The sequence below is a fragment of the Oncorhynchus clarkii genome, chromosome 4 (genome assembly GCF_045791955.1).
Source record: "Oncorhynchus clarkii lewisi isolate Uvic-CL-2024 chromosome 4, UVic_Ocla_1.0, whole genome shotgun sequence".
Lineage (NCBI taxonomy): Eukaryota > Metazoa > Chordata > Actinopteri > Salmoniformes > Salmonidae > Oncorhynchus > Oncorhynchus clarkii.
This window is the reverse complement of record NC_092150.1, coordinates 77,935,271-77,963,142: the sequence shown is the minus strand read 5'-3', so window position 1 is coordinate 77,963,142 and position 27,872 is coordinate 77,935,271. Positions and strand designations below refer to the sequence as shown.

General features: G+C 44.2%; 1 protein-coding gene across 1 annotated transcript in view; it reads left to right on the top strand.

Moving 5' to 3' along the window:
* Positions 1-27,872, top strand: part of LOC139407848 (MAM domain-containing glycosylphosphatidylinositol anchor protein 2-like) — a 338,644-nt gene that overhangs the window by 202,994 nt on the left and 107,778 nt on the right. The window contains exons 7-9 of the mRNA XM_071151719.1: positions 1,811-1,902; positions 1,985-2,222; positions 17,818-18,111. Of these exons, the coding sequence (XP_071007820.1) occupies positions 1,811-1,902; positions 1,985-2,222; positions 17,818-18,111 (624 nt within the window). The remainder of the gene's footprint in view (positions 1-1,810; positions 1,903-1,984; positions 2,223-17,817; positions 18,112-27,872) is intronic.

Below are 27,872 nucleotides of genomic sequence, written 5' to 3'. Positions count from 1 at the left end.
TCAGCAGAAGAGACTGCCTAGAGTGTAGCCTGTTTACCAGATAGCCAGTGGAGAGAGAAGATAATACACACCATATAAAACCCACATCACATCACAGGGGTAACCCCACCAAGAATACCTCATACAATAATAATAATAATAATGGCAGAGCAATTGAACAGCAACTTCATACAAGAAAGAACCCAGTCATCAACAGAGGATTTGCAGTAATATGTATTTTCTTCCAGTAGAGGAGTGCAGAGGGTGTTCATAGACACAACAAAGGCCTTAAAAATGTCCACAATCTTCACCCCACCTCAATACAGTTTATTTGTCATATACAGAGGATACAGAGGGGTGTAAACGGTGCAATGAAATTCTTACTTTTACATCTCAACCGCACAGTGAAATAACAAAACATTCCAATATCAAAAATCCAAAAATCAAAAGTCCTAAATCTGCTCTGGAGGGAAAGGTATGACACCGAACCAAATTTGTGAAGATAAATGATTATTGATCTAAGCCCTGCAGGAACTTACCCTGACATGAATCCAACATTTGTCTGAGATGTCGGGAACAATCTGACATTGGTTTGAAACGTACACTCTGGTTTCTTAGTGTGTAGGTGTGTGTCACTCTCTTTCCCTCCCTCCCTCCCTCCCTCCCTCCCTCCCTCCCTCCCTCCCTCCCTCCCTCCCTCCCTCCCTCCCTCCCTCCCTGCCTGCCTGCCTGCCTGCCTGCCTGCCTGCCTGCCTGCCTGCCTGCCTGCCTGCCTGCCTGCCTGCCTGCCTGCCTACCTCCCTACCTACCTACCTACCTACCTACCTCCCTCCCTCCCTCCCTCCCTCCCTCCCTCCCTACCTACCTACCTACCTACCTACCTACCTACCTCCCTCCCTGCCTGCCTCCCTGCCTCCCTGCCTCTGTTAGACTTCAGCATTGCAATGTTTTGCACATTACATTTCCTGTGTTTGAATCTGACATGCAGGTTTTGTTTTCATTTTCCTTTTTCGCCAAACTGAATATGATAATGTCGCCAGGGAATTGCTAGATGAAAAGATTTCTGTGGAACTGTCAGTTTATTTTTTGCGCAGACGAGATGAATTGTACAACAGCAGCATTGGGAAACATTGCAACATGCATTATAATGAAATCAGCCCTCTCTTCTTTTCTCTCTGAAGAGCTGGGTTTGCTGACGGTGTTTGGAAACTAAACTAGATTAGCAATAAAAGATCTTTCCATTTAAAAAAAAATAATGTAGCTTTCTGCTTTCTCTGTGTGTCTGTGTGTGCATGCGTGCATGTATGTGCGTGTGTGCATGCGCGAGTGTACATGTGTTTGTTTGTAAAATGACTCCAATCAGTGAATGCAACACTTGTGTGATTGGATGAAACACATATCAGACAGACTGTGATTGGATAAAGTGAATCTCAGACAAACATATTTCAATCTGATCAGCTAGCAGAGAGTTTGCTACTCTACAATTTGACGTACCATTCAAAATCAATTTCCAAAGCATTTACAGCGCCCCTTTAAATTGTTTTGCTCTGACGCCTTACCGCCTCTAAAGTCTTGGCTGGTGTGTTTGTTATCTCAAACTTGTGGAAAAGCAAAAATATACATTTCCCTTCTCAACAAATGGACAGCAGAACTATTTTGTCTGTTATTGTTCTGCAAATAACAGAAAAACATATTTAAGTGTTTGTTCTTTCTACAGGGCCAAATAAAGGGCCATTTGGAATCAACCCTGTGGTTCACACATAAACAAACCCACACAGACCCTGAAACTGTCTTACTTGTTGTGGTGTGTCTGTGTGTGTTCTCCCTGCAGCGATGAAGAAGGGCCGTTTCTGGATCACCCCTGACCCCTACCACAATGACGACAACATCCAGATCGGCCGTGAGGTCAAGATATCCTGCCAGGTATGCACACACACACACACACACACACAAAAAACACACCATCCCCTTTTCACACACATACTCAACTCGACACTCCATCCAGGTGGAAGCCACGCCCCCTGAGGAGCTGACGTTTGGCTGGCTGAAGAATGGCCGCGCCTTGCGTAGCTCTGAGCGAATGGTGATCACCCAGACGGACCCTGACACCTCCCCTGGCACCACCAACCTGGACATCATCGACCTGAAGTTCACTGACTTTGGCACCTACACTTGTGTGGCTGCGCTGAAGGGAGGGGGCATACCTGAGATCAGCATTGATGTCAACATCTCCTCCACTACTGGTGAGTCTCACACACCGCCATGTCAGAGCAGGAGATTGACCTATACACCCCCCCCCCCCCCCCAGCAACATACCACCGTGGCGGATAAAGACTTTCGTAAGGCTACACTGTGTATACATCCCAAATGACACCCTCTTCCCTATATAGTGCACTACTTTTGACTAGAACCCTATTGGCCCTGGTCAAAAGTAGTGCACTATACAGGGAATGTACAGTTAGTCATACACAGCAGTCATACAGTATATACATCATGGAGACTGTAGCAACACACACACAGTAATAGAAATGTTCACTTGTGCTAAAACATACACACTAGAGAATACACTTTCATAATTCCTCTATTTCACAAAAACATCTCATGCTCACCTATTGAATTTACGCCTATTCAGGTGTTGTTTCCATAATGTGACCTAATTTCTGCCCCAAATTAATCTGAATGTAACATCCAATCCTATTGCCTGATATCCAAACTAAATTAATGGGCTTCATCCCAAAAAGCACCATATGCCCTATATAGTGCACTACTTTTGACCCGGACTCTGGTCAGAAGTAGTGGACTAAATATGGGACACTGCCATACTCCAAAACTAAATCCATTCCCTCTCTTCATCGAACTGGCTGCTGCTATTACCATTTGTTCGACTTCCTTGACATTCATTGTACATACACTTGAAGTCGGAAGTTTACGTACAACTTAGCCAAATACATTTAAACTCGTTTTTCCACAATTCCTGACATTTATTCATAGTAAAAATTCAGTCTCAGGTCAGTTGGGATCACCACTTTATTTTAAGAATGTGAAATGTCAGAATAATAGTAGAGAGAATGATTTATTTCAGATTTTATTTCTTTCATCACATTCCCAGTGGGTCAGAAGTTTACATATGCTCAATTAGTATTTGGTAGCACTGCCTTTAAATTGTTTAACTTGGGTCAAACGTTTCTTGTAGACTTCCACAAGCTTCCCACAATAAGTTGGGTGAATTTTGGCCCATTCCTCCTGACAGAGCTGCTGTAACTGAGTCAGGTTTGTAGGCCTCCTTGCTCACACACACTTTTTCAGTTCTGCCCACACATTTTCTATGGGATTGAAGTCAGGGCTTTATGATGGCCACTCCAATACCTTGACTTTGTTGTCCTTAAGCCATTTTGCCACAACTTTGGAAGTATGATTGGGGTCATTGTCCATTCGGAAGACCCATTTGCTACCAAGCTTTAACTTCCTGATGACTGATGTCTTGACATGTTGCTTCAATATATCCACATAATGTTCCTACCTCATGATGCCATCAACTTTGTGAAGTGCACCAGTCCAACCTGCAGCAAAGCACCCCCACAACATGATGCTGCCACCCCTGTGCTTCACAGTTGGGATGGTGTTCTTCGGCTTGCAAGCCTCCCCCTTTTTCCTCCAAACATAATGATGGTCATTATGGCCAATCAATTCTATTTTTGTTTCATCAGACCAGAGGACATTTCTTCAAAAAGTATGATCTTTGTCCCCATGTGCAGTTCTAAACCATAGTCTGGCTTTTCTATGGCGGTTTGGAGCAGTGGCTTCTTTCTTGCTGAGCAGCCTTTCAGGTTATGTCAATATAGGACTCGTTTACTGTAGATATAGATATTTTGTACTCGTTTCCTCCAGCATCTTCACAAGGTCCTTTGCTGTTGTTCTGAGGTTGATTTGCACTTTTCGCACCAAAGTACGTTCATCTCTAAGAGACAGAAAGTGTCTCCTTCCTGATGGATATGAGGGCTGCGTGGTCCCATGGTGTTTATACTTGTGTACTATTGTTTGTACAGATGAACGTGGTACCTTCAGGCGTTTGGAAATTGCTCCCAAGGATGAACCAGACTTGTGGAGGTCTACAATTTTTTTCTGAGGTCTTGGCTGATTTCTTTTGATTTTCCAATGATGTCAAGCAAGAGGCACTGAGTTTAATGGTAGGCCTTGAAATACATCCACAGGTACACCTCCAATTGACTCAAATGATGTCAATTAGCCTTTCAGAAGCTTCTAAAGCCATTACATAATTTTCTGGAATTTTCCAAGCTGTTTAAGGGCACAGTCAACTTAGTGTATATAAACTTCTGACCCACTGGAGTTGTGATACAGTGAAATAATCTGTCTGTTAACAATTGTTGGAAAAACTGCTTGAGTCATGAACAAAGTAGATATCCTAACCAACTTGCCAAAACTATAGTTTGTTAACAAGAAATGTATGGACTGGTTTAGAAATGATTTTTAATGACTTCAACAGTACATACATCATGTCTCTGGTAGATTTTAGATAGGGATGTTCTGGTGATTAGAAGTGAATAGTGGCCTCTTTATAAGATTATAACCTGGGGATGTGCATTACATAGGAAATGATGGAAGTTTGTATTGTTAGTGGTTAGTAAAATAATGTCAGGAGTTGAGGAGGAGAAGAGAGGTATGGGTTAGGGAGGACAAGAGAGGTATGGGTTAGGGAGGACAAGAGAGGTATGGGTTAGAGAGGAGAAGAGAGGTATGGGTTAGAGAGGAGAAGAGAGGTATGGGTTAGAGAGGAGAAGAGAGGTATGGGTTAGAGAGGACAAGATAAGTATGGGTTAGAGAGGACAAGAGAGGTATGGGTTAGGGAGGACAAGAGAGGTATGGGTTAGGGAGGACAAGAGAGGTATGAGTTAGGGAGGAGAAGAGAGGTATGGGTTAGAGAGGAGAATAGAGGTATGGGTTAGAGAGGAGAATATAGGTATGGGTTAGAGAGGAGAAGATAGGTATGGGTTAGAGAGGAGAAGAGAGGTATGGGTTAAAGAGGAGAAGATAGGTATGGGTTAGAGAGGAGAATAGAGGTATGGATAAGAGAGGAGAAGAGAGGTGTGGGTTAGGGAGGACAAGAGAGGTATGGGTTAGGGAGGACAAGAGAGGTATTGGTTAGAGAGGAGAAGAGAGGTGTGGGTTAGAGAGGAGAAGAGGGGTGTGGGTTAGAGAGGAGAAGATGTGTGGGTTACGGAGGAGAAGTGAGGTATGGGTTAGAGAGGAGAAGAGGTATGGGTTAGAGAAGAGAAGAGTTGTGGGTTGTAGAGAAAATAGGTATGTGTTAGAGAGGAGAAGAGAGGTATGGGTTAGGGAGGACAAGAGAGGTATGGGTTAGAGATGAGAAGAGAGGTATACGTTAGGAAGGAGAAGAGAGGTATGGGTTAGAGGGGAGAATAGAGGTATGGATAAGAGAGGAGAAGAGAGGTGTGGGTTAGGGAGGACAAGAGAGGTATGGGTTAGAGAGGAGAAGAGAGGTATACGTTAGGAAGGAGAAGAGAGGTATGGGTTAGAGGGGAGAAGAGAGATGTGAGTTAGAGAGTAGAAGAGAGGTATGGGTTAGGGAGGACAATAGAGGTATAGGTTAGAGAGGAGAAGAGAGGTGTAGGTTAGAGAGGAGAAGAGAGGTGTGGGTTAGAGAGAAGATGTGTGGGTTACGGAGGAGAAGTGAGGTATGGGTTAGAGAGGAGAAGAGGTATGGGTTAGAGAGGACAAGAGAGGTATGGGTTAGAGAGGAGAAGAGAGGTATACGTTTGGAAGGAGAAGAGAGGTATGGGTTAGAGGGGAGAAGAGAGATGTGAGTTAGAGAGTAGAAGATAGGTATGGGTTAGGGAGGAGAGGAGAGGTATGGGTTAGGGAGGAGAGGAGAGGTATGGGTTAGAGAGGAGAAGAGAGGTACGGGTTAGAGAGGAGAAGAGAAGTATGGGTTGGGGAGGTTAAGAGAGGTATGGGTTATAGAGGAGAAGAGAGGTACGGGTTAGAGAGGAGAAGAGAAGTATGGGTTAGGGAGAAGAGAGGTATGGGTTGGGGAGGAGAAGAGAGGTATGGGTTGGGGAGGTTAAGAGAGGTATGGGTTATAGAGGAGAAGAGAGGTATGGGTTGGGGAGGAGAAGAGAGGTATGGGTTGGGGAGGTTAAGAGAGGTATGTGTTAGAGAGGAGAAGAGAGGTATGGGTTAGGGAGGACAAGAGAGGTATGGGTTAGAGAGGAGAAGAGAGGTATGGGTTATGGAGGAGAAGAGAGATGTGAGTTAGAGAGTAGAAGAGAGGTATGGGTTAGGGAGGAGAGGAGAGGTATGGGTTAGGGAGGAGAGGAGAGGTATGGGTTAGAGAGGAGATGAGAGGTATGGGTTAGAGAGGAGAAGAGAGGTGTGGGTTAGAGAGGACAAGAGAAGTACGGGTTATAGAGGAGATGAGGGTTAGAAAGAGGAATAGAGGTATGCGTTAGAGAGGAGAAGAGAGGTATGGGTTAGAGCAGAGAAGAGAGGTATGGGTTATAGAGGAGAAGAGAGGTACGGGTTAGAGAGGAGAAGAGAGGTATGGGTTAGGGAGGAGAAGTGATTATGCAGGGTTGGATTGGGTTTTGTGGGTGTCATGTGTAATCAGCACTCAGAAGACTATCGGTGATCTCCCGTGCTGCTGTGTTGTTGTGTCACCTCCTTATACTCCGTCTCTAACGGACAGGACCCAATCGATAAAGCGCCTCAGAAAAGAGGTACTTCGATTGGGAATTTCCACTTGGAATGCCTGTTCTGTACAAGCGTTCAGTCTCTCATCCCATCCCAGACATTCTGAATTTGCTGGTTGTTGATTTGGTGTGTTTCAAAGGCTCCAGTGGATGGTAGCTTCCTGATAAATATGTGTGTGTGTTTGTGCTTCTGCGTGTGTGGGTTAGTTCAAGCAAAATTCTTCCTTGTCGGGACATTTCCCACATCCCCATGAGGACAAAGGCTATTTTAAACTTAGGGGTTAGGTTTAGGGTTATAGTTATAATTAGGGTTAGAATTTGGGTTAGGATAAGGAGTTAGTTGTTTGGGTTCTAGGTTACAGATTAAGGTTAGGGTTAGGGTAAGTGAAAATAGTATTTAGATTGGAAATCAATTTGATTTCCCCATGAGGATAGAACAGAGTGTGCGTGTGCGTGTGCGTGCGCGCTTGTGTGTGTGTGTGTGTGTGTGTGTGTGTGTGTGTGTGTGTGCGTGTGTGTGTGTGGCCCACTGACACCGAAACTTGCTCTTTAATGTGGGACAAGACTGTGTTTCTCTCTTCTCTCAGAGAGCAGCAAAGGAGATATAACATGAAAGGGTCTTTTGTGCTCAGATTTGATTGCTTTTAAGGGTGATTGTTTTTCTAGGTGGAGGTTGTATTAAGTTGCAGGGGTTTAATGATGTTGAATACGATGAAAGAGTTGTGTGAAGATAGTATGCAGTGATTCATGTACAGGTGTAGAGAAAAACTAACGTAGAATCGTACTGTGCACTGCTTGAGTCATTGTCCTTCTGTAACTTTCTGTGGGGACTGAGATGTTCTGAAGTAGCATGACCACTGTGTCGAGGCAAATTGTTGCCTCTGCTCTCGCTATAATCAAGCCCAAGATTGGGTGATGATGTTGCTAGCCAATGGTCAGTCATCTCTGTCTTGGCTGGCCTGCTGTTTGGGCTAACCAAACCGTCTCTGCTGTTCTCCTGAAGGGAGAGAGAGGCTAGCAGTAATTACAGTCTCTTAATGAAAACATTTAGAGCAGATTACCCTGCAGCTCTGCCAGGGCTCCACGCTGTGGAAATGTTTGGAATGAGATGGGGCCTCACGCTGTTGAAGTGTTTGGAAAGAGATGGAGCCTCAGGCTGCTGAAGTGTTAGGAAAGAGATGGGTCCTCACTCTGTTGAAGTGTTTGGAAAGATATTGAGTCTAAATTATTTCCATCCTGAACACTTTGAAGCTCTTGCAGGGCCCCAGGCCAGCCCTACTACATGTAGCCCAGCCCAGCCCAGCCTCCAGCCCAAACTCTTCTAGCCTAGTCCAGTCCTAGTCCCCATCCCCTGACAAAACCAACACTCATTATCCACAACACATATTCATACTCTGTACTGCTGACTACACTTTTTCCCCACAGCTTTCATTAGTTTCCACCCTCACAAAATAGTGCTAATATTTACAATCATCACTCATTACCTAGCTAAGACTTTTTTTTATTTTAGGTACCCTGAGAGTTAATGTTTTATTCATGAGTAGGAATCAAACAAGAGCCCAGATTTCCCCATCCATTACTGACAGGATTAACAGACTGGTGGAAAGTAAGGAGGAAAAGAGGAAAGGAGGAGGGCATTTTCATGCTACAGGGTAAAATGTAAGCCATCTTCATTTTAATATACCCCTTTAATTAAGCTGTAGAGAGAGCAAGATAGAGAGAGGGAGGGAGGGAGTTTCTTCCAGACATAGGGAGATTCATCTTTGCATTAGCCTTTGTGTTAAACATGTATCTAGTGGAGGACGAGACATAAACACTCAGACTAACCTACGGAGGCGTCCTAGGCATGCCTTTAATCAACCTAACTGTTCCACCTATCCTCCTTCACTTTCACTCTGAAACAGATTACTCGCTGGAACTACTTTGTGATGAACTTAATCAGGGGTGGATTTGTCCAAGTTAAAGTCTTTCTGAAAAATCTGAGAATTGACTAACCTGCAGTGTTGAATCTCTGGCAAGCGTTCAGTCGGCCCAATCCTTCTTCAATTTCTTTGAATCCCATTGAGGTACTTGTTAAATCCAGTGGTACATTGGTCATTATCAGAACACTGTAGCAGCATTATGCCTGTAGATTCGCACAAATAGGAAATGGAAAACCTTGCCTGTTAGCTACAGTATAAATACATGTAACTCCACATCTTACTCCCATTGGTCTCCAACCCAGTCCCAGAAAGCTACAAGCTCCATTGGTTTTCATCCTAGCTCCTAGCTCAGCCTGAGCCATATAGTAATTGATTTAAAAAAATCTCTCTATAATTGGGATAGAAAATCACCTCTCTCCCATATTTAAGTAATGCATCTGTTTCTCAATCATCAGCCCTTTCCACATCTCGGATACCCAACAGCACACGATGGCTCTCCACCCAAATTAATAACTGCATTTAATAAATTAAGCAAATCAATTAAGGGTTCAGTTGATAATAAAAGAAGGTGCTATATGAATAAACACTGGTTAGAGCCACTGGACTTCCTGAAAGAGGGTTCAACTTGGAGACCACCTCTGATTTGTTTGATTATAATTGGGATATCTGACTTGGGTAACATCACTCTATGTGACCCTTATGGCTTAGTTCAATCCCACGCACTCGCTAAAACTGAACCCTAACCCTTGGCCAACAACAATCAGGGGTTGAGACCACTTTTGAAAATGTATTTGTGTTGTCCATCTCTAGCTCTGGTCCCTCTCTCTGTCTTCATGTCCTTTGTTCAACCGTCCATCCCTATCGTCAGAACTAACAGAAAGTGAGAGGTTGTGATTATCTAGTCACCGTGTTATCCGGTGACTGTAGTGACCTGTCATGGTTGCTGCTGCAGGCGTTGCTGATGTGATGTGCTGCTCTAGTCTGGTCCTTCAGTCCTGCTCACTGGCTCTGGTACAGGAATCCTGGTTGGCACATTCACTTTGACTCATCGTTCCTTCAGCTACTTGTTTGTGTTGTGGTACCGGTGGGTCAGTTAGTAGCTGTAGGTAATTGCTTTCCTCAATGAATCACTGAAAGTAGGGCTGAGTGACTCACTGGTTTGTGTATTTTATTCTACTCTCCACACTCTATTGGGGTTTCTTCAGCTTCCTTGCCTTGTACTTCACGAACAGCAAGTTGCACGTCAGCTCAATTAAATCATCTTCTAAAATATCATATTTTATTGTTGTAAGCAGAAAAGTAAAGCCTCTCTCAGAGATGGTGGGAGCTGTTGAGAGCCCTTGATTGTGAAATTCCACACATCATGGCTGTGGAAAATCACATTTGTCATGGTGATAACCACAAACCTTTCACTGATGTTCAGTGTGGGGTGTCTTGGGAGAAGAAAGCACCGCAATAAGGCTGGTTCCTGCTGGGAATGATAGGGGCTATAACACACACAGACACACACACACAGACACACACACACAGACACACACACACACACACACACACACACACACACACACACACACACACACACACACACACACACACACACACACACACACACACACACACACACACACACACACACACACACACACACATTGTGGGCCTAGAGGAATGCCCCTGTGTGTGGAGCCTCAGTGCCTATGAATGGTGTTAGTTCCCTCCCTGTGCCCTCGTGCGCCGTCAGCCAGCTAAGCCCTTCTGAGCCCCGCAGGACAGACACAGTATATCCCTACAGGCCAACACACACTGTCACCACAGGGGTGAAGCTCCACAGAGAGGGCTGTCACAGAGCAGCCAACTCCCTGGCCTAGAGCCAACACAAACACACACACACTTTCTCTCTGTCTCTCTCAAACACACTCACTCGAGCAGAGTGCAGCGTTACCACAGCAACGGAGATTGATGTCACTGCACTCACCCAAAGAGGCCAGTTGAGTTTATTTTCAAAGAGTGTTGCATTGTGTGCACGGTCCTTCTGACCCCACACGCCTCTCTGAGCTGTGTAAAAATGTCAAGTACCAAACATCGCTATATTGGCTGTCAGTTCACATAGTCAACTGTCTGTTTTGGTAGTAGTGACGAATCCCTGTAAGGCTCCAGCAATCAGCTTCCCAGCTGAGGCTGATTGAGACCCCAGAGAGGTGCAGCCTGGCTGGGACACAAGAAGAGGGTCCGGGTCCCTCCTCATGCAAGCAGACACACACACATACACACGCACACACGCACGCACGCACGCACACACACACACACACACACACACACACACACACACACACACACACACACACACACACACACACACACACACACACGCCACAAAGGGCATCTCTCAGCAGACACACACAGTTCCAGATCGTGTATGTGTATGCACGTACAGTTCCAGATCGTGTATGTGTATGCACACACAGTTCCAGATCGTGTATGTGTATGCACGTACAGTTCCAGATCGTGTATGTGTATGCACGCACAGTTCCAGATCGTGTATGTGTATGCACGTACAGTTCCAGATCGTGTATGTGTATGCACGTACAGTTCCAGATCGTGTATGTGTATGCACGTACAGTTCCAGATCGTGTATGTGTATGCACGTACAGTTCCAGATTGTGTATGTGTATGCACGTACAGTTCCAGATCGTGTATGTGTATGCACGTACAGTTCCAGATTGTGTATGTGTATGCACGTACAGTTCCAGATCGTGTATGTGTATGCACGTACAGTTCCAGATCGTGTATGTGTATGCACGTACAGTTCCAGATCGTGTATGTGTATGCACGTACAGTTCCAGATCGTGTATGTGTATGCACGTTCATGTGCACTTCTGTGTTTCTTAACAGTCACACACTAACCAGCCACAGAGAGAGAAAGAGAGAATGTGTGTGTGGCCTTCCAGACGAGGACAATGGCAGAAGCTACACATGGTTTTATCACCATGGCATTCTCCAGCCAACAGCACAAGCCCAGCAGCTGTAACTGCCCACTGGGTCATAGAGGCATTGAGATGCTGCCTTTTTGTTAGGATGGAAACACAGAGAAAATGTCTCACGCTGACACACTAATGGCCTTGTTGTTGGCCAAATCGGTGACTGCGCTACCACTGGGGATATTCAGGACTGTTTGGATTTTGGAAACATTAGCGAAAACGGACAATATGCTATGAAAGTGAACGTGGTATGTATTGTTGTTAAGTGATTACTGGAGACACATTGAGAAAGCTACATGGAGAAAATGTTGATTCCACTGCTCTGTTTTAGTTGTCTGTAGCCGGTCTTGTTGCTATGTACGTTGCTAGTGCTTGACCACTGGCCACTGACCAGTCCAGGTCATAGTGGCTAGTTATTGTATACTACTCACTGTTGCAATAATGTACCTAGTGACCATTTGACTGTTGCAGTAATGTACCTAGTGACCATTTGACTGTTGCAGTAATGTACCTAGTGACCATTTGACTGTTGCAGTAAGGCACCTAGTGACCATTTGACTGTTGCAGTAATGTACCTGGTGACCATCTATCTCACTGTTTTAATAATGTACCTAGTGACCATCTATCTCACTGTTGCAGTAATGTACCTAGTGACCATCTATCTCACTGTTGCAGTAATGTACCTAGTGACCATCTATCTCACTGTTGCAGTAATGTACCTAGTGACCATTTGACTGTTGCAGTAATGTACCTAGTGACCATTTGACTGTTGCAGTAATGTACCTAGGGACCATCTATCTCACTGTTGCAGTAATGTACCTAGTGACCATCTATCTCACTGTTTTAATAATGTACCTAGTGACCATCTATCTCACTGTTTTAGTAATGTACCTAGTGACCATCTATCTCACTGTTTTAATAATGTACCTATTGACCATCTATCTCACTGTTTTAATAATGTACCTAGTGACCATCTATCTCACTGTTGCAGTCATGTAAAAAGTGACCATCTATCTCACTGTTGCAGTAATGTACCTAGTGACCATTTGACTGTTGCAGTAATGTACCTATTGACCATCTATCTCACTGTTGCAGTAATGTACCTATTGACCATCTATCTCACTGTTGCAGTAATGTACCTATTGGCCATCTATCTCACTGTTGCAGTAATGTACCTAGTGACCATTTGACTGTTGCAGTAATGTACCTAGTGACCATCTATCTCACTGTTGCAGTAATGTACCTAGTGACCATCTATCTCACTGTTGCAGTAATGTACCTAGTGACCATTTGACTGTTGCAGTAATGTACCTAGTGACCATCTATCTCACTGTTGCAGTAATGTACCTAGTGACCATCTATCTCACTGTTGCAGTAATGTACCTAGTGACCATTTGACTGTTGCAGTAATGTACCTAGTGACCATCTATCTCACTGTTGCAGTAATGTACCTAGTGACCATCTATCTCACTGTTTTAATAATGTACCTAGTGACCATTTGACTGTTGCAGTAATGTACCTAGGGACCATCTATCTCACTGTTGCAGTAATGTACCTGGTGACCATCTATCTCACTGTTTTAATAATGTACCTAGTGACCATCTATCTCACTGTTGCAGTCATGTAAAAAGTGACCATCTATCTCACTGTTGCAGTAATGTACCTAGTGATTATCTATCTCACTGTTGCAGTAATATACCTAGTGACCATCTATCTCACTGTTGCAGTAATGTACCTAGTGATTATCTATCTCACTGTTGCAGTAATATACCTAGTGGCCATCTATCTCACTGTTTCAGTCATGTACCTAGTGACCATCTAGCTCACTGTTGCAGTCATGTACCTAGTGACCATCTCGCTGTTGCTTGTTTTACTTGTTAAGGACCGTATTCATTGTACAATTCACTACTGTTCTGTCTAAGCAACATAGTGAAACACAGACAATCATCGTATTAGGAGTCAGATGGAAAGTGATTTCATTTTCTTTGGTCAGATTGCATGTTATTTCATCACCAACATCATATAGACACGTATTGGATGTGGTTTTTCAGTATTGCTTCATTTGACTGGGATGAGTTTCAACATCATTTGAGTCCATTGATGTTTGAATTAAAGTCAGTAGCTTGAGCTTTGCTATAATGTCTTTTTCACTGGGGTTTGTTTTAGGGTGATTTCATGACTGGTTTGCAGTGATTGCATTGTTTATTTGCAACAGAGCTCCAAATCTTTCTTTGGGTTTAGACACATACACACACACACGTACACACACACACACTGATTTTATAGCCAGGTTTGCTCATTAAACAAGTTTACTGTGTCCAGCCCACTACATTACCCCGATGAGTGGCTGGTTTTTGATCCAATCTGCCAGTGACGATATATTTTATCCTCAGCCCAAGAACACACACACACACACACACACACACACACACACACATACACACGCAAGCACACGCAAGCACACGCAAGCACACACACAAACTCACACAAGCACACGCACATACTCACACACACACACACACACACACAGAGGAGTCAATGGAGGCCTCTCGATAGTAATGTATGCTTTTAGTGTGCACCCTGCCACTGTTTTATTATTTATTGATCATTCACTACTGGCCTCTCCAACTTCCCGTCCAACTACATACACTACATGACCAAATGTATGTGGACAGAGTATGCAATTATGTCATCAAGGCAAAGGGTGGATACTTTGTAGAATATAAAATATAAAATCCATTCTGATTTGTTTAACACTTTGTTTGCTACTACATGATTCCATATGTGTTATTTTATAGTTTTGATGTCTTCACTATTATTATACAATGTAGAAAATAGTACAAATAAAGAAAAACACTTGAAAGAGTAGGTGTGTTCAAACTTTTGACCGGTAATGTAGATAAATATTAGATCGATCAATGTCGGCGTAGCATTGACTAAAATACATTAGAATAGAATACAGTATATTATGAGGTGAGTAAAGCAGTATGCAAACATTATTAAAGAGACTAGTGTTTGATTATTAAAGTGGCCAGTGATTCCAAGTCTATGTACTGTATATAGGGCAGCAGCCTCTAAGGTTCAGGGTTGTGTATCCGGGTGGAAGCCGGCTAGTGATGGCTATTTATCAGTCTGATGGCCTTGAGATAGAAGCTGTATTTCAGTGTCTCGGTCCCAGCGTTGATGCACCTGTACTGACCTCACCTTCTTGATGATAGCCGGGTGAACAGCTGTGGCTCGGGTGGTTGATGTCCTTGAGGATCTTTTCGGCCTTCCTGTGACATCGGGTGATGTAGGTGTCCTGGAGGGCAGGTAGTTGGGCCCCGGGGGTGCGTTGGGCAGATCACACCACCCTCTGGAGAGTCCTGCGGTTGTGGGCGGTGCAGTTGCCATATCAGGCGGTGATACAGCCCGACAGGATGCTCTCAATTGTGCATCTGTAAAAGTTTGTGAGGGTTTTAGGGCCCAAGCCACATTCCTTCAGTCACACACAGTATCTGTGCATGTGCGAGTGTTACGCTTCACATTCTTTTAACGTTGTAGCCAAAACAGCGAAGATGTTTAGCCTCGCGCTCCAACGCTCTTAGTTGATGTTTTAAATTGACCCACTATGCTTTTTACTTTGTGCATCTACTTAATATCGCTGACTCTACCTTTAAGTTTTATTTTATTGGATGCATTTGAGTTATTTATTCCTTTCAGCTCTTCATTGTCTTTCCATTGCCGACTTACATTAGTGTTGCATGGTATACCGAAACTGCTGTAGTTTTTTGATACTAGACAGTTCGGGACTACAATTTGTGTTATTATCAGGATTTTTGTCAAATATTTCTGACGGATCAAGCCTGTCTATCAGCGCAGCCGACCACTTATTATAGTGCTCACCGTGCCTGCTCCACCTACTCATTGCAAGCCTGCGCTGGGAGTCTGGGCTGCATCATGTTAGCTCCCCACTTAGCCTGTACTGGGAGTCTGGGCTGCATCATGTTATCTCCCCACTTAGCCTGTACTGGGAGTCTGGGCTGCATCATGTTAGCTCCCCACTTAGCCTGCGCTGGGAGTCTGGGCTGCATCATGTTAGCTCCTCACTTAGCCTGTACTGGGAGTCTGGACTGTATCATGTTAGCTCCCCACTTAGCCTGCGCTGGGAGTCTGGGCTGCATCATGTTAGCTCCCCACTTAGCCTGTGCTGGGAGTCTGGGCTGCATCATGTTAGCTCCCCACTTAGCCTGTGCTGGGAGTCTGGGCTGCATCATGTTAGCTCCCCACTTAGCCTGTGCTGGGAGTCTGGGCTGCATCATGTTAGCTCCCCACTTAGCCTGTACTGGGAGTCTGGGCTGCATCATGTTATCTCCCCACTTAGCCTGTACTGGGAGTCTGGGCTGCATCATGTTAGCTCCCCACTTAGCCTGCGATGGGAGTCTGGGCTGCATCATGTTAGCTCCTCACTTAGCCTGTACTGGGAGTCTGGACTGTATCATGTTAGCTCCCCACTTAGCCTGCGCTGGGAGTCTGGGCTGCATCATGTTAGCTCCTCACTTAGCCTGTACTGGGAGTCTGGGCTGCATCATGTTAGCTCCCCACTTAGCCTGCGCTGGGAGTCGGGCTGCATCATGTTAGCTCCTCACTTAGCCTGTACTGGGAGTCTGGACTGTATCATGTTAGCTCCCCACTTAGCCTGCGCTGGGAGTCTGGGCTGCATCATGTTAACTCCCCCACTTAGCCTGCGCTGGGAGTCTGGACTGCATCATGTTAGCTCCCCACTTAGCCTGCGCTGGGAGTCTGGGCTGCATCATGTTAGCTCCACACTTAGCCTGCGCTGGGAGTCTGGGCTGCATCATGTTAGCTCCCTACTTATTTACCATTAAAATAAACTATTACCATTATGTAGTTAGATTAGTAAAAACAAAGTCAAATTAATTGTATAATTGATTCAATAATGCATGGATGGCTGTCTGAAAAAAAGCCTGTCTATCAGCGCAGCCGACCACTTATTATAGTGCTCACCGTGCCTGCTCCACCTACTCATTGCAAGCCTGCGCTGGGAGTCTGGGCTGCATCATGTTAGCTCCCCACTTAGCCTGTACTGGGAGTCTGGGCTGCATCATGTTATCTCCCCACTTAGCCTGTACTGGGAGTCTGGGCTGCATCATGTTAGCTCCCCACTTAGCCTGCGCTGGGAGTCTGGGCTGCATCATGTTAGCTCCTCACTTAGCCTGTACTGGGAGTCTGGACTGTATCATGTTAGCTCCCCACTTAGCCTGCGCTGGGAGTCTGGGCTGCATCATGTTAGCTCCCCACTTAGCCTGTGCTGGGAGTCTGGGCTGCATCATGTTAGCTCCTCACTTAGCCTGTACTGGGAGTCTGGGCTGCATCATGTTAGCTCCCCACTTAGCCTGCGCTGGGAGTCGGGCTGCATCATGTTAGCTCCTCACTTAGCCTGTACTGGGAGTCTGGACTGTATCATGTTAGCTCCCCACTTAGCCTGCGCTGGGAGTCTGGGCTGCATCATGTTAGCTCCCCCACTTAGCCTGCGCTGGGAGTCTGGACTGCATCATGTTAGCTCCCCACTTAGCCTGCGCTGGGAGTCTGGGCTGCATCATGTTAGCTCCACACTTAGCCTGCGCTGGGAGTCTGGGCTGCATCATGTTAGCTCCCCACTTATTTACCATTAAAATAAACTATTACCATTATGTAGTTAGATTAGTAAAAACAAAGTCAAATTAATTGTATAATTGATTCAATAATGCATGGATGGCTGTCTGAAAAAAAAAAAGTATCGTGTTGGTATTAAGTATTGTGATACTACCCTGGTATCGGTATTGAAGTCATAATTCTGGTATTGTGACAACACTAACTTACGTTTAACTCTTTTCCTGTTGGTCACCATGCTTGGTGACTTTTCATACTATTCTCTAGCTACTTTGATCCAAGCTAACAGCCATCGCTCCAACTTTCTCCGTGGCATGGTTCTCCATAACAGCAGCGTATCTTGCTGATACTCAGCTCAACTCATACTATCATTGTGTGTATGTGACCGAATACTCAACAGAGCTGCACTCAACTCAAACTCAACTCAAATCCATCGCAACATGGATGCTCATTCGCTTCACCATCCCTCCACCTCTCCCTCTGTCGACCATTCCCCCTTACCCCGCCAGCCGACTTTCTAGAGCCCCATATCAGTCCCTCCTCTGTTTTTCTCTTTCTTAGTTCCTCCCAACCTGACAGTGCCGCGGGGTAAGAGCCCCCTGGTGGTCCGGGAGGGTGACACGGTGGAGCTCGAGTGTCTGGTTTCAGGGAAGCCCAAGCCCATTATCCTGTGGTCTCGGGCCGATAAGGAAGCGCCCATGCCGGACGGGACCCTGCAGGTGGAGAGCTACGATGGGGTGTTGCGGATTGTCAACGTGTCCAGAGAGATGACCGGCTCCTACCGCTGCCAGACCAGCCAGTTCAACGGGTTCAACGTGAAGCCCAGGGAAGCTGTGGTGGAGCTCATTGTACAATGTGAGTAGAGGGTTGGTTTGAGTGTGGGGTGGGGTTTGTGTGGGTGGAGTTGTGTGGAGCATGCCTGTGTGTGTTAGTTTAGGGGTGCATTTCTGGGTTCAGCATTTCTGGGTTCGATTACAGGCTCAAAATGGCCAGAAACAAAGGACTTTCTTCCGAAACTTGTCAGTCTATTCTTGTTCTGAGAAATGAAGGCTATTCCATGCAAGAAATCGCCAAGAAACTAGCCTTCATTTCTCAGAACAAGAATAGATTTATGAGTTTCAGAAGAAAGGTCTTTGTTTGACCCTAGTCATAGACTGTTCTCTCTGCTACCACACGGCAAGCAGTACCGGAGCTCCAAGTCTAGTTCCAAGAGGCTTCTAAACAGCTTCTACCCCCAAGCCATAAGAATCCAGACTATTTGCATTGCCCCCCCCCCCCCCCCCCCGTCTATGCCGCTGCTCCTCTCTGTTATCATCTATGCATAGTCACTTTAATAACTCTACCTACATGTACATATTACCTCAACTAAAAAGTGCCCCTGCACATTGACTCTGTATATAGTATATAGTCTCGCTATTATTATTTTACTGCTGCTCTTTAATTACTTGTTACTTTTATTTCTTATTTGTATTTTTTTTTAAACTGCATTGTTGGTTAGGGGCTCGTAAGTAAGCATTTCACTGTAAGGTGAAACCTGTAACCTGTTGTACTCGGAGCATGTGACTAATACAATTTGATTTTGATTTGAATGACATACCTGTGATTGTTTATGTGGCAGGTCTATCTCTTTGCCTCATTTAGACAAGACCACACTCAATGTCTATTTGCTTGTGCACACCTACAGCATGTGTGTAACAGAACATCAGCCTCAATGGATCTAATCTTTCCCACATTGATAGAAAAAAAGCTTCCAAAAGGGTTATTGGCTGTCACGATAGGAAAACCCTTTCTGGTTCCAGATGGAACCCTTTTGGGTAAGAAAAGGAGAGCTGCACGCTCTAGGAGCTCAGATGCAATAATTGAATATCTTAATAACCAATGTTTCGACAGACAAGCTGTCTTCATCAGGGTATAATTGTCACATGTGCTCCCTCTCCGGCCTCTAGGTCACCAGGCTGCTCGTTATGGCGCACACCGGTCACCAGCGTTACGCGCAACTGCGCATAATGACACTCACCTGGACTCCATCACCTCCTTGATTACCTGCCTTTTATATGTCACACTCTTTGGTGTCTTCCCCAGTCATCGTTGTTTCTGTATCTGTGTCATGTTGGTGCGCTGTTCGTGGTTATTCTAGTGTTCGTTTATTTATTAAATATATTCGCTCCCTTAACTTGCTTCCCGACTCTCAGAGTATGTCGTTATAATAATGTCAAACTATGCGGGTCACTAGTTTATATAGTGTCAAAGGACCTACACAGGTGTCTGTAATCATGGACGGGTGTGGCAGATATAAATACAACATGTAAAAAACATGATTGGATAACATACGATCATAGATACAAGACTGTACTGCTCTCCTTTTGTTTTTCAAGTCTTCTACTCCACTACACCTGTGCGTTTCCTTCGCCTCCAGAACCCTTTTGGGTTTCATGTAGAACCGTCCGTGGAACGGGTTCTACATGGAACCCAAAAGGGTTCTATCGGGAACCCAAAACATTTTCTTCAAAGAGTACTCTTATGGGTACAGCCGGTAACCCTTTTAGGTTCCAGCACCTTTCTTTCTACGAGTGCACTTTCTCTCTATCCACTCCACACGTCTGTTCCTCTCAACACACCTATCAAATCAAATCAAATCAAATTTATTTATATAGCCCTTCGTACATCAGCTGATATCTCAAAGTGCTGTACAGAAACCCAGCCTAAAACCCCAAACAGCAAGCAATGCAGGTGTAGAAGCACGGTGGCTAGGAAAAACTCCCTAGAAAGGCCAAAACCTAGGAAGAAACCTAGAGAGGAACCAGGCTATGTGGGGTGGCCAGTCCTCTTCTGGCTGTGCCGGGTGGAGATTATAACAGAACATGGTCAAGATGTTCAAATGTTCATAAATGACCAGCATGATCGAATAATAATAAGGCAGAACAGTTGAAACTGGAGCAGCAGCACAGTCAGGTGGACTGGGGACAGCAAGGAGTCATCATGTCAGGTATTCCTGGGGCATGGTCCTAGGGCTCAGGTCCTCCGAGAGAGAGAAAGAAAGAGAGAATTAGAGAGAGCATATGTGGGATGGCCAGTCCTCTTCTGGCTGTGCCGGGTGGAGATTATAACAGAACATGGCCAAGATGTTCAAATGTTCATAAATGACCAGCATGGTCGAATAATAATAAGGCAGAAAAGTTGAAAGAAACTGGAGCAGCAGCACGGCCAGGTGGACTGGTGACAGCAAGGAGTCATCATGTCAGGTAGTCCTGGGGCATGGTCCTAGGGCTCAGGTCCTCCGAGAGAGAGAAAGAGAGAATTAGAGAACGCACACTTAAATTCACACAGGACACCGAATAGGACAGGAGAAGTACTCCAGATATAACAAACTGACCCTAGCCCCCCGACACATAAACTACTGCAGCATAAATACTGGAGGCTGAGACAGGAGGGGTCAGGAGACACTGTGGCCCCATCCGAGGACACCCCCGGACAGGGCCAAACAGGAAGGATATAACCCCACCCACTTTGCCAAAGCACAGCCCCCACACCACTAGAGGGATATCTTCAACCACCAACTTACCATCCTGAGACAAGGCTGAGTATAGCCCACAAAGACCTCCGCCACGGCACAACCCAACCCAGACAGGATGACCACATCAGTGAATCAACCCACTCAGGTGACGCACCCCCTCCAGGGACAGCATGAGAGAGCCCCAGTAAGCCAGTGACTCAGCCCCTGTAATAGGGTTAGAGACAGAGAATCCCAGTGGAAAGAGGGGAACCGGCCAGGCAGAGACAGCAAGGGCGGTTCGTTGCTCCAGAGCCTTTCCGTTCACCCTCCCACTCCTGGGCCAGACTACACTCAATCATATGACCCACTGAAGAGATGAGTCTTCAGTAAAGACTTAAAGGTTGAGACCGAGTTTGCGTCTCTGACATGGGTAGGCAGACAGTTCCATAAAAATGGAGCTCTATAGGAGAAAACCCTGCCTCCAGCTGTTTGCTTAGAAATTCTAGGGACAATTAGGAGGCCTGCGTCTTGTGACCGTAGCGTACGTGTAGGTATGTACGGCAGGACCAAATCAGAGAGATAGGTAGGAGCAAGCCCATGTAATGCTTTGTAGGTTAGCAGTAAAACCTATCCAATGTTCTTTAGAGGACTCCCATCCACAGGAGGTTGTTAATACCTTAACTGGGGAGGACGGACTCATGTTAATGGCTGGAGTGGAATGGGTGGAATGGTTTCAAACACATCAAACATATGGAAACCACATGCTCAATTCAGACATTACAATGAGGGTCTCCTCCTATAGATCATTCCACCAGCCTACTTTGGTCCCATCCTCTATATCTGTCAGGTCTCTCAGACATAGAGGCAAAACCCCCTTCACTCCTCTCAGCCTCTTAAAGAGGAGCATGACCAGCGCTATGGCTGAGGGATGGATAGCCTAGCTACCAGCTAACAGGGACACAAAGGCACTAACATGATCCATGACTAGGGACTGTGTGTGTGAAGCTGAGAGGAGGCTGAGGAGTGGGTTATATACGCATACACACACTCACACACACATACGCATATACACACACACTCTCAGCAGGCTTCAGAACAGACCCCCAGCTCCGGTACAGTACTGTACTGCCTTCCATTGAAACCCCACTCCTCCTTAAGATGTGACATTCAAAGATAGCTTAACGCCTAATTAGAAGAAGGCTAATTTATTCCTGCTGGTATTTATTTTGAATTCATTTATGTGCATTTGAATGGAATATTTAAAATCTTAGACGAGGATTCAAAGCGGTGTCACTCATTCACAGGCGTGGATGTTTTTCAGGAGAGAACAGAATGAGGGAAAGAGGGAATTTAAAGCAATCCATGCATGGAGCCGGGTGAATGCAACCAGTTTCTCTGGCATGTGATTATAGGAAATAAGGGAAACTTATGGAAAGGGTTGATTCTGTGTCTGTGTGCCATACATTCAGATTGGTCTATTGTTATTGCTGCTTTAGAGCTTTCATGGCTGGAATCCTCATTGTTGTCTCACATGACCCAGTTAGTTAGTTAGTTAGTTAGTTAGTTAGTTAGTTAGTTAGTTAGTTAGTTAGTTACTTTAGCCCTTGAATGTTCCAATCAAAACTGCCATATTTATTCTCTCTAAGCCAATAAAATACTCACTAACTAGATGATGACAAACAGGAGATTCTCCATTGAAAGGGTAGTCCAAGACCAGGCTTCATCTGTATCCAGGAACCTGTCTCTACAGTAGGTGTGTATGTGGACTTTACAGTACAGTATGAACCAGTTATAGAACAGTTATGGAGCAAACAATCACAAATAATCACAAAAGGACTAGAATGGAATTATAATGGAGAAGGAACTTAAGTAACCACAGTTCGTTTTAATTATTGTGTTATGCGTATGTTGTTATGCATCTGCGTTAAGTAATTAATGAGTGGGCTCTGTGAGGAAAATGTATGACGTTTTGATGTGCTTTGAGGACTAAACCGTGTTAGCTTTCTCTCAGAATTGATTGTTATTATAATGCCGATGACAGGCAGCGCATATCAAAGGTTAGCGGCTTGGCTCGACGCCGCTAAGAAGATCATTCACCTCAGCTCACTCTCTCCAACAACACCTTAGCTCCTCAGGCCTCACACAGACGGGCAGCTCACATCTCCAATGCAATGTTGTGGGAAGAAGCAAACGATCAGCAGAGCATTATACTGAATATGACACAGTATATTGAGATACTTTTTGAAGCAGGTGTGTTAGTGCAGGGCTACAAAGAAACATGTCTCCCCGTGGGACACACGGGGAGACACACATTGACTGACTTCTGTCTAGGTGGTTCGATAGGATCCCACGTTATAAAAGGCATCAGAGGAAAATAATGGATGCAGCTCCTCTTCCCTCTATTCTTTGGTATTTAGTATTTATTAGGATCCCCATTAGCCACTGCAGAAGCATCAGCTAACTCTTCCTGGGGTCCACATGAAACATGACATAATACATAGTAGGGAACATTATTAGTCAAGGACTGAAATACATTTTATAATGTCACACACAGCCTACATATCAGTACATACACACAATATCTAGGTCTAATTCATAGTACAGTGCAAGTCACAATACAATATATATATAAAATGGATGTGTCTCTTCACAGTCCCCTTTGTGCAGTAAAGTGTTCTTTTATCTGTTTTTTTAATCTGGTTTAATTCCTAGCTTGGCTTTCCTTGGGGTGGTGGAGAGTTCCATGTAGCCATTGCTCAATTTAATACTGTGCGTTTCCCAGCCTCTCTTCTGGACCTGGGGACTGTGAAGAGACCTCTGGGTGTCTTGTGTTGTACCGATGAGTGTCCGAACTGTATGCCAACTGCTTGAACAGACAGTTCGGTAGCAGGGTAGATCAGTCACTCCCACTACCAGCAACAGGTCGTAATGACCCAGTCTGCCTTTGCATTGTGCGGCGGCAGCGGTGAGACGACTACTGTTCTGCACATCGTTTGTCTAAAGCAGCACAATTAGATCTGGAATATAAGCAAACAAGATAACAAGGGAGCACTAACTCAAAGGGCTGTCCAGAAGCTTTTTAGCAACCCTCCGCAATCAATCACATTAATGAAAATATCTGTTTGGCAGTCTTGCTTATGCTTGCAGAAGAGAAGGCGTGCCATGCTTCTTCTCCTCATCAGGAAAATATGCAGCTAAAACAAAGATGAAACGATCCTAATAGAATTTGCCCATATTACAGATTTTTTATTTATTTTGTCCCTTTTAAGAGGACATGAAAAAATAGAAAATGTCCTCCGTCCTTGATGTTAAATGGCTATCCTCCTCAGACTCGACAAACTGAAAACAGCATACAGTCACTTAAAAGGTTTCATATATTCAAACAAATCTCAATTAACTATCTCAAAAGCAATTTTTTTAACCTGTTGCGACGAGCAATCCCGTATCCGGGAGCGTAATTATAGCCTCAAGCGCATTACCATAACGCAACGTTAACTATTCATGAAAATCGCAAATGAAATGAAATAAATATATTGGCTCACAAGCTTAGCCTTTTGTTAACAACACTGTCATCTCAGATTTTCAAAAAATGCTTTTCAACCATGGCTACACAAGCATTTGTGTAAGAGTATTGATAGCTAGCATAGCATTAAGCCTAGCATTCAGTAGGCAACATTTTCACAAAATCGTTTACCATTGAAGAACTTCGGATGTTTTCAATGAGGAGACTCTCAGTTAGATAGCAAATGTTCAGTTTTTCCAAAAATATTATTTGTGTAGCAGAAATCGCTCCGTTTTGTTCATCACTTTTGGCTAAGAAAAAAAAACGAAAATTCAGTCATTACAACGCCAAACTTTTTTCCAAATTAACTCCATAATATCGACAGAAACATGGCAAACGTTGTTTAGAATCAATCCTCAAGGTGTTTTTCACATATCTATTCGATGATAAATCACTCGTGGCAGTTTGGTTTCTCCTCTGAACAAAATGGAAAAATGCACGCACCTGGAGATTACGCAATAGTTTCGACGGAGGACACCGAGCGGACACCTGGTAAATGTAGTCTCTTATGGTCAATTTTCCAATGATATGCCTACAAATACGTCACAATGCTGCAGACACCTTGGGGAAACGACAGAAAGTGTAGGCTCATTCCTTGTGCATTCCCAGCCATATAAGGTGACATTGGAACACAGCGCATTCAAAATCTGGCTCACTTCCTGTATGAAATTTCATCTTGGTTTCGCCTGTAGCATTAGTTCTGTAGCACTCACAGACAATATCTTTTCAGTTTTGGAAACGTCAGAGTGTTTTCTTTCCAAAGCTGTCAATTATATGCATAGTCGAGCATCTTTTCGTAACAAAATATCTTGTTTAAAACGGGAACGTTTTTAATCCAAAAATGAAATACTGCCCCCAGAGGTTCAAGAGGTTAAGAATAATTTTCACCATGGAACACAAACTCATCTAGCTAATAAGTTGGTAAATTGTACCATTCTCCTGTGAATGAATCCATCATCCCTCCTTATTTTAACATGAGCCACACCCATGGAAACATACCATACATTCAAATGGCCTGTGCCAGTAACTGAAAATAATAATCTGAAAATTAAAATCCTACAGTGTAAGGGGTGCGTAATCGGTGGCAGGGAAGTCAGATGCAGGAGAGCAGAACATGGTAATAGCCGGAGCAGTTTAATAGCAAAACCCACAGCATAAAAATAATAAGACATTTGGATACAAAAACCCATCGTGCACCAATCAACACATGCACTAGCACTTACAATAAACATTCCCACACAAAGACATGGGGGTTAAATACACAACATATGATTGAGGGAATTGAAACCAGGTGTGAGGAAAAACAAGACAAAACACATGGAAAATGAAAAGTGGATAGCTGATGGCTAGAAGACCGGCGACGCCGACCTCCGAGCGCCGTCCGAACAATGAGGGGACCCGACTTCGGCGGAAGTCGTGACATACAGTCTAATGCTTAACATCAGATAACCCAAACTAAGCTAGCAGTGTTATTAAAAGACGTATTGAAACATGTTCTCAGAATGTTATTTAATTACCTTGAAATAACCTATAATTTCTGTTCTCAGACAGTTAAAATAAAACTATTCAGAGAACCATAGTAAAATGTTCTCAGAACCTCTCTATAGCCTAAAAATGTACATTCCCAGAATAGACAAAAACTTTTAGAGAACGTTCAAATTTAACGGTCAGGAAAGTTATGGCTTCGTTCCCTGAACCAATGGGAAATAAAAAATGTACGTCCCCAAAACTCCTAGTCACAAATGTGCTACCTGGCCACACATGTTGTTGTTTCTAGTTTTACTTTTGGCTCGGAGTGAAGATGGGACCTTCAGGGCGGAGGGATATTTTTCACTGAGGGCCTATTTCATTCATTTAACATAGGAAACAGGTCTCTGTATGTAATGTTGCCCCAGTTACATCATAAGAAACAAATGACATAGGCCCTCAGTGGAAAATATCCCTTCGTACAAAAGGGAAAATAAATAAACATAAATATGGGTTGTATTTACAATGGTGTTTGTTCTTCACTGGTTGCCCTTAGGCAAGATATGGTAGTTTATCAAAATTGGGTTTGTTTTCGAATTCTTTGTGGATCTGTGTAATCTGGAGGAAATATGTCTCTCTAATATGGTCATACATTTGGCAGGAGGTTAGGAAGTGCAGCTCAGTTTCCATCTCATTTTGTGGCGGCCTTTCTCAATAGCAAGGCTATGCTCACTGAGTCTGTACATAGTCAAAGCTTTCCTTAAGTTTGGGTCATTCACAGTGGTCAGGTATTCTGCCACTGTGTACTCTCTGTTTAGGGCCAAATAGTATTCTAGTTTGCTCTGTTTATTTTTTTATTCTTTCCAATGTGTCAAGTAATTATCTTTTTGTATTCTCATGATTCAGTTGCATCTAATTGTGTTGCTGTCCTGGGGCTCTGTGGGTCTGTTTGTGTTTGTGAACAGAGCCCCAGGACCAGCTTGCTTAGGGGAATTCTCTAGGTTCATCTACCTGTAGGTGATGGCTTTGCTATGGAAGGTTTGGGAATCGCTTCCTTTTAGGTGGTTGTAGAATTTAACGGCTCCTTTCTGGATTTTGATAATTAGTGGGTATTGGCCTAATTCTGCTCTGCGTGCATTAGTTTGTGTTTTACATTGTACAAGAAGGATATTTTTGCAGAATTCTGCATAAAAGTATTTTTAGCCAGATCCTAATTGGTATGTCAAATGTTATGTTCCTTTTGATGGCATAGAATGCCCTTCTTGCCTTGTCTCTCATATCGTTGACAGCTTTGTGGAAGTTACCTGTGACACTGATGTTTAGGCCAAGGTATGTATAGTTTTTTGTGTGCTCTAGGGCAACCATGTCTACATGGAATTTGCATTTGTTGTCCTGGCAACTGGACCTTTTTTGGAACACCATTATTTTGGTCTTACTGAGATTTACTGTCAGGGCCCAGGTCTGGCAGAATCTGGGCAGAATATCTAGGTGCTGCTGTAGGCCCCCCTTGGTTAGTGACAGAAGCACCAGATCATCAGCAAACAGTAGACATTTGACATCATATTCTAGTAGGGTGAGGCCGGGTGCTGCAGGCTGTTCTAGTGCCCTCGATTGATACAGTTCCTTGCGAAAGTATTCGGCCCCCTTGAACTTTGCGACCTTTTGCCACATTTCAGGCTTCAAACATAAAGATACAAAACTGTATTTTTTTGTGAAGAATCAACAACAAGTGGGACACAATCATGAAGTGGAATGACATTTATTGGATATTTCAAACTTTTTTAACAAATCAAAAACTGAAAAATTGGGCGTGCAAAATAATTTTTTGAAATCAACAAAGCATGATAAGACTTTGCCTTTGTTTTGGTTTGTTTGTTTGTCAATTAGGGTGTGCAGGGTGAATACATGGTCTGTCGTATGATAATTTGGTAAAAAGCCAATTTGACATTTGCTCAGTACTTTGTTTTCACTGAGGAAATGTACGAGTCTGCTGTTAATGATAATGCAGAGGATTTTCCCAAGGTTGCTGTTGACGCATATCCCACGGTAGTTAATTATTGAGGTCAGATTTGTCTACACTTTTGTGGATTGGGG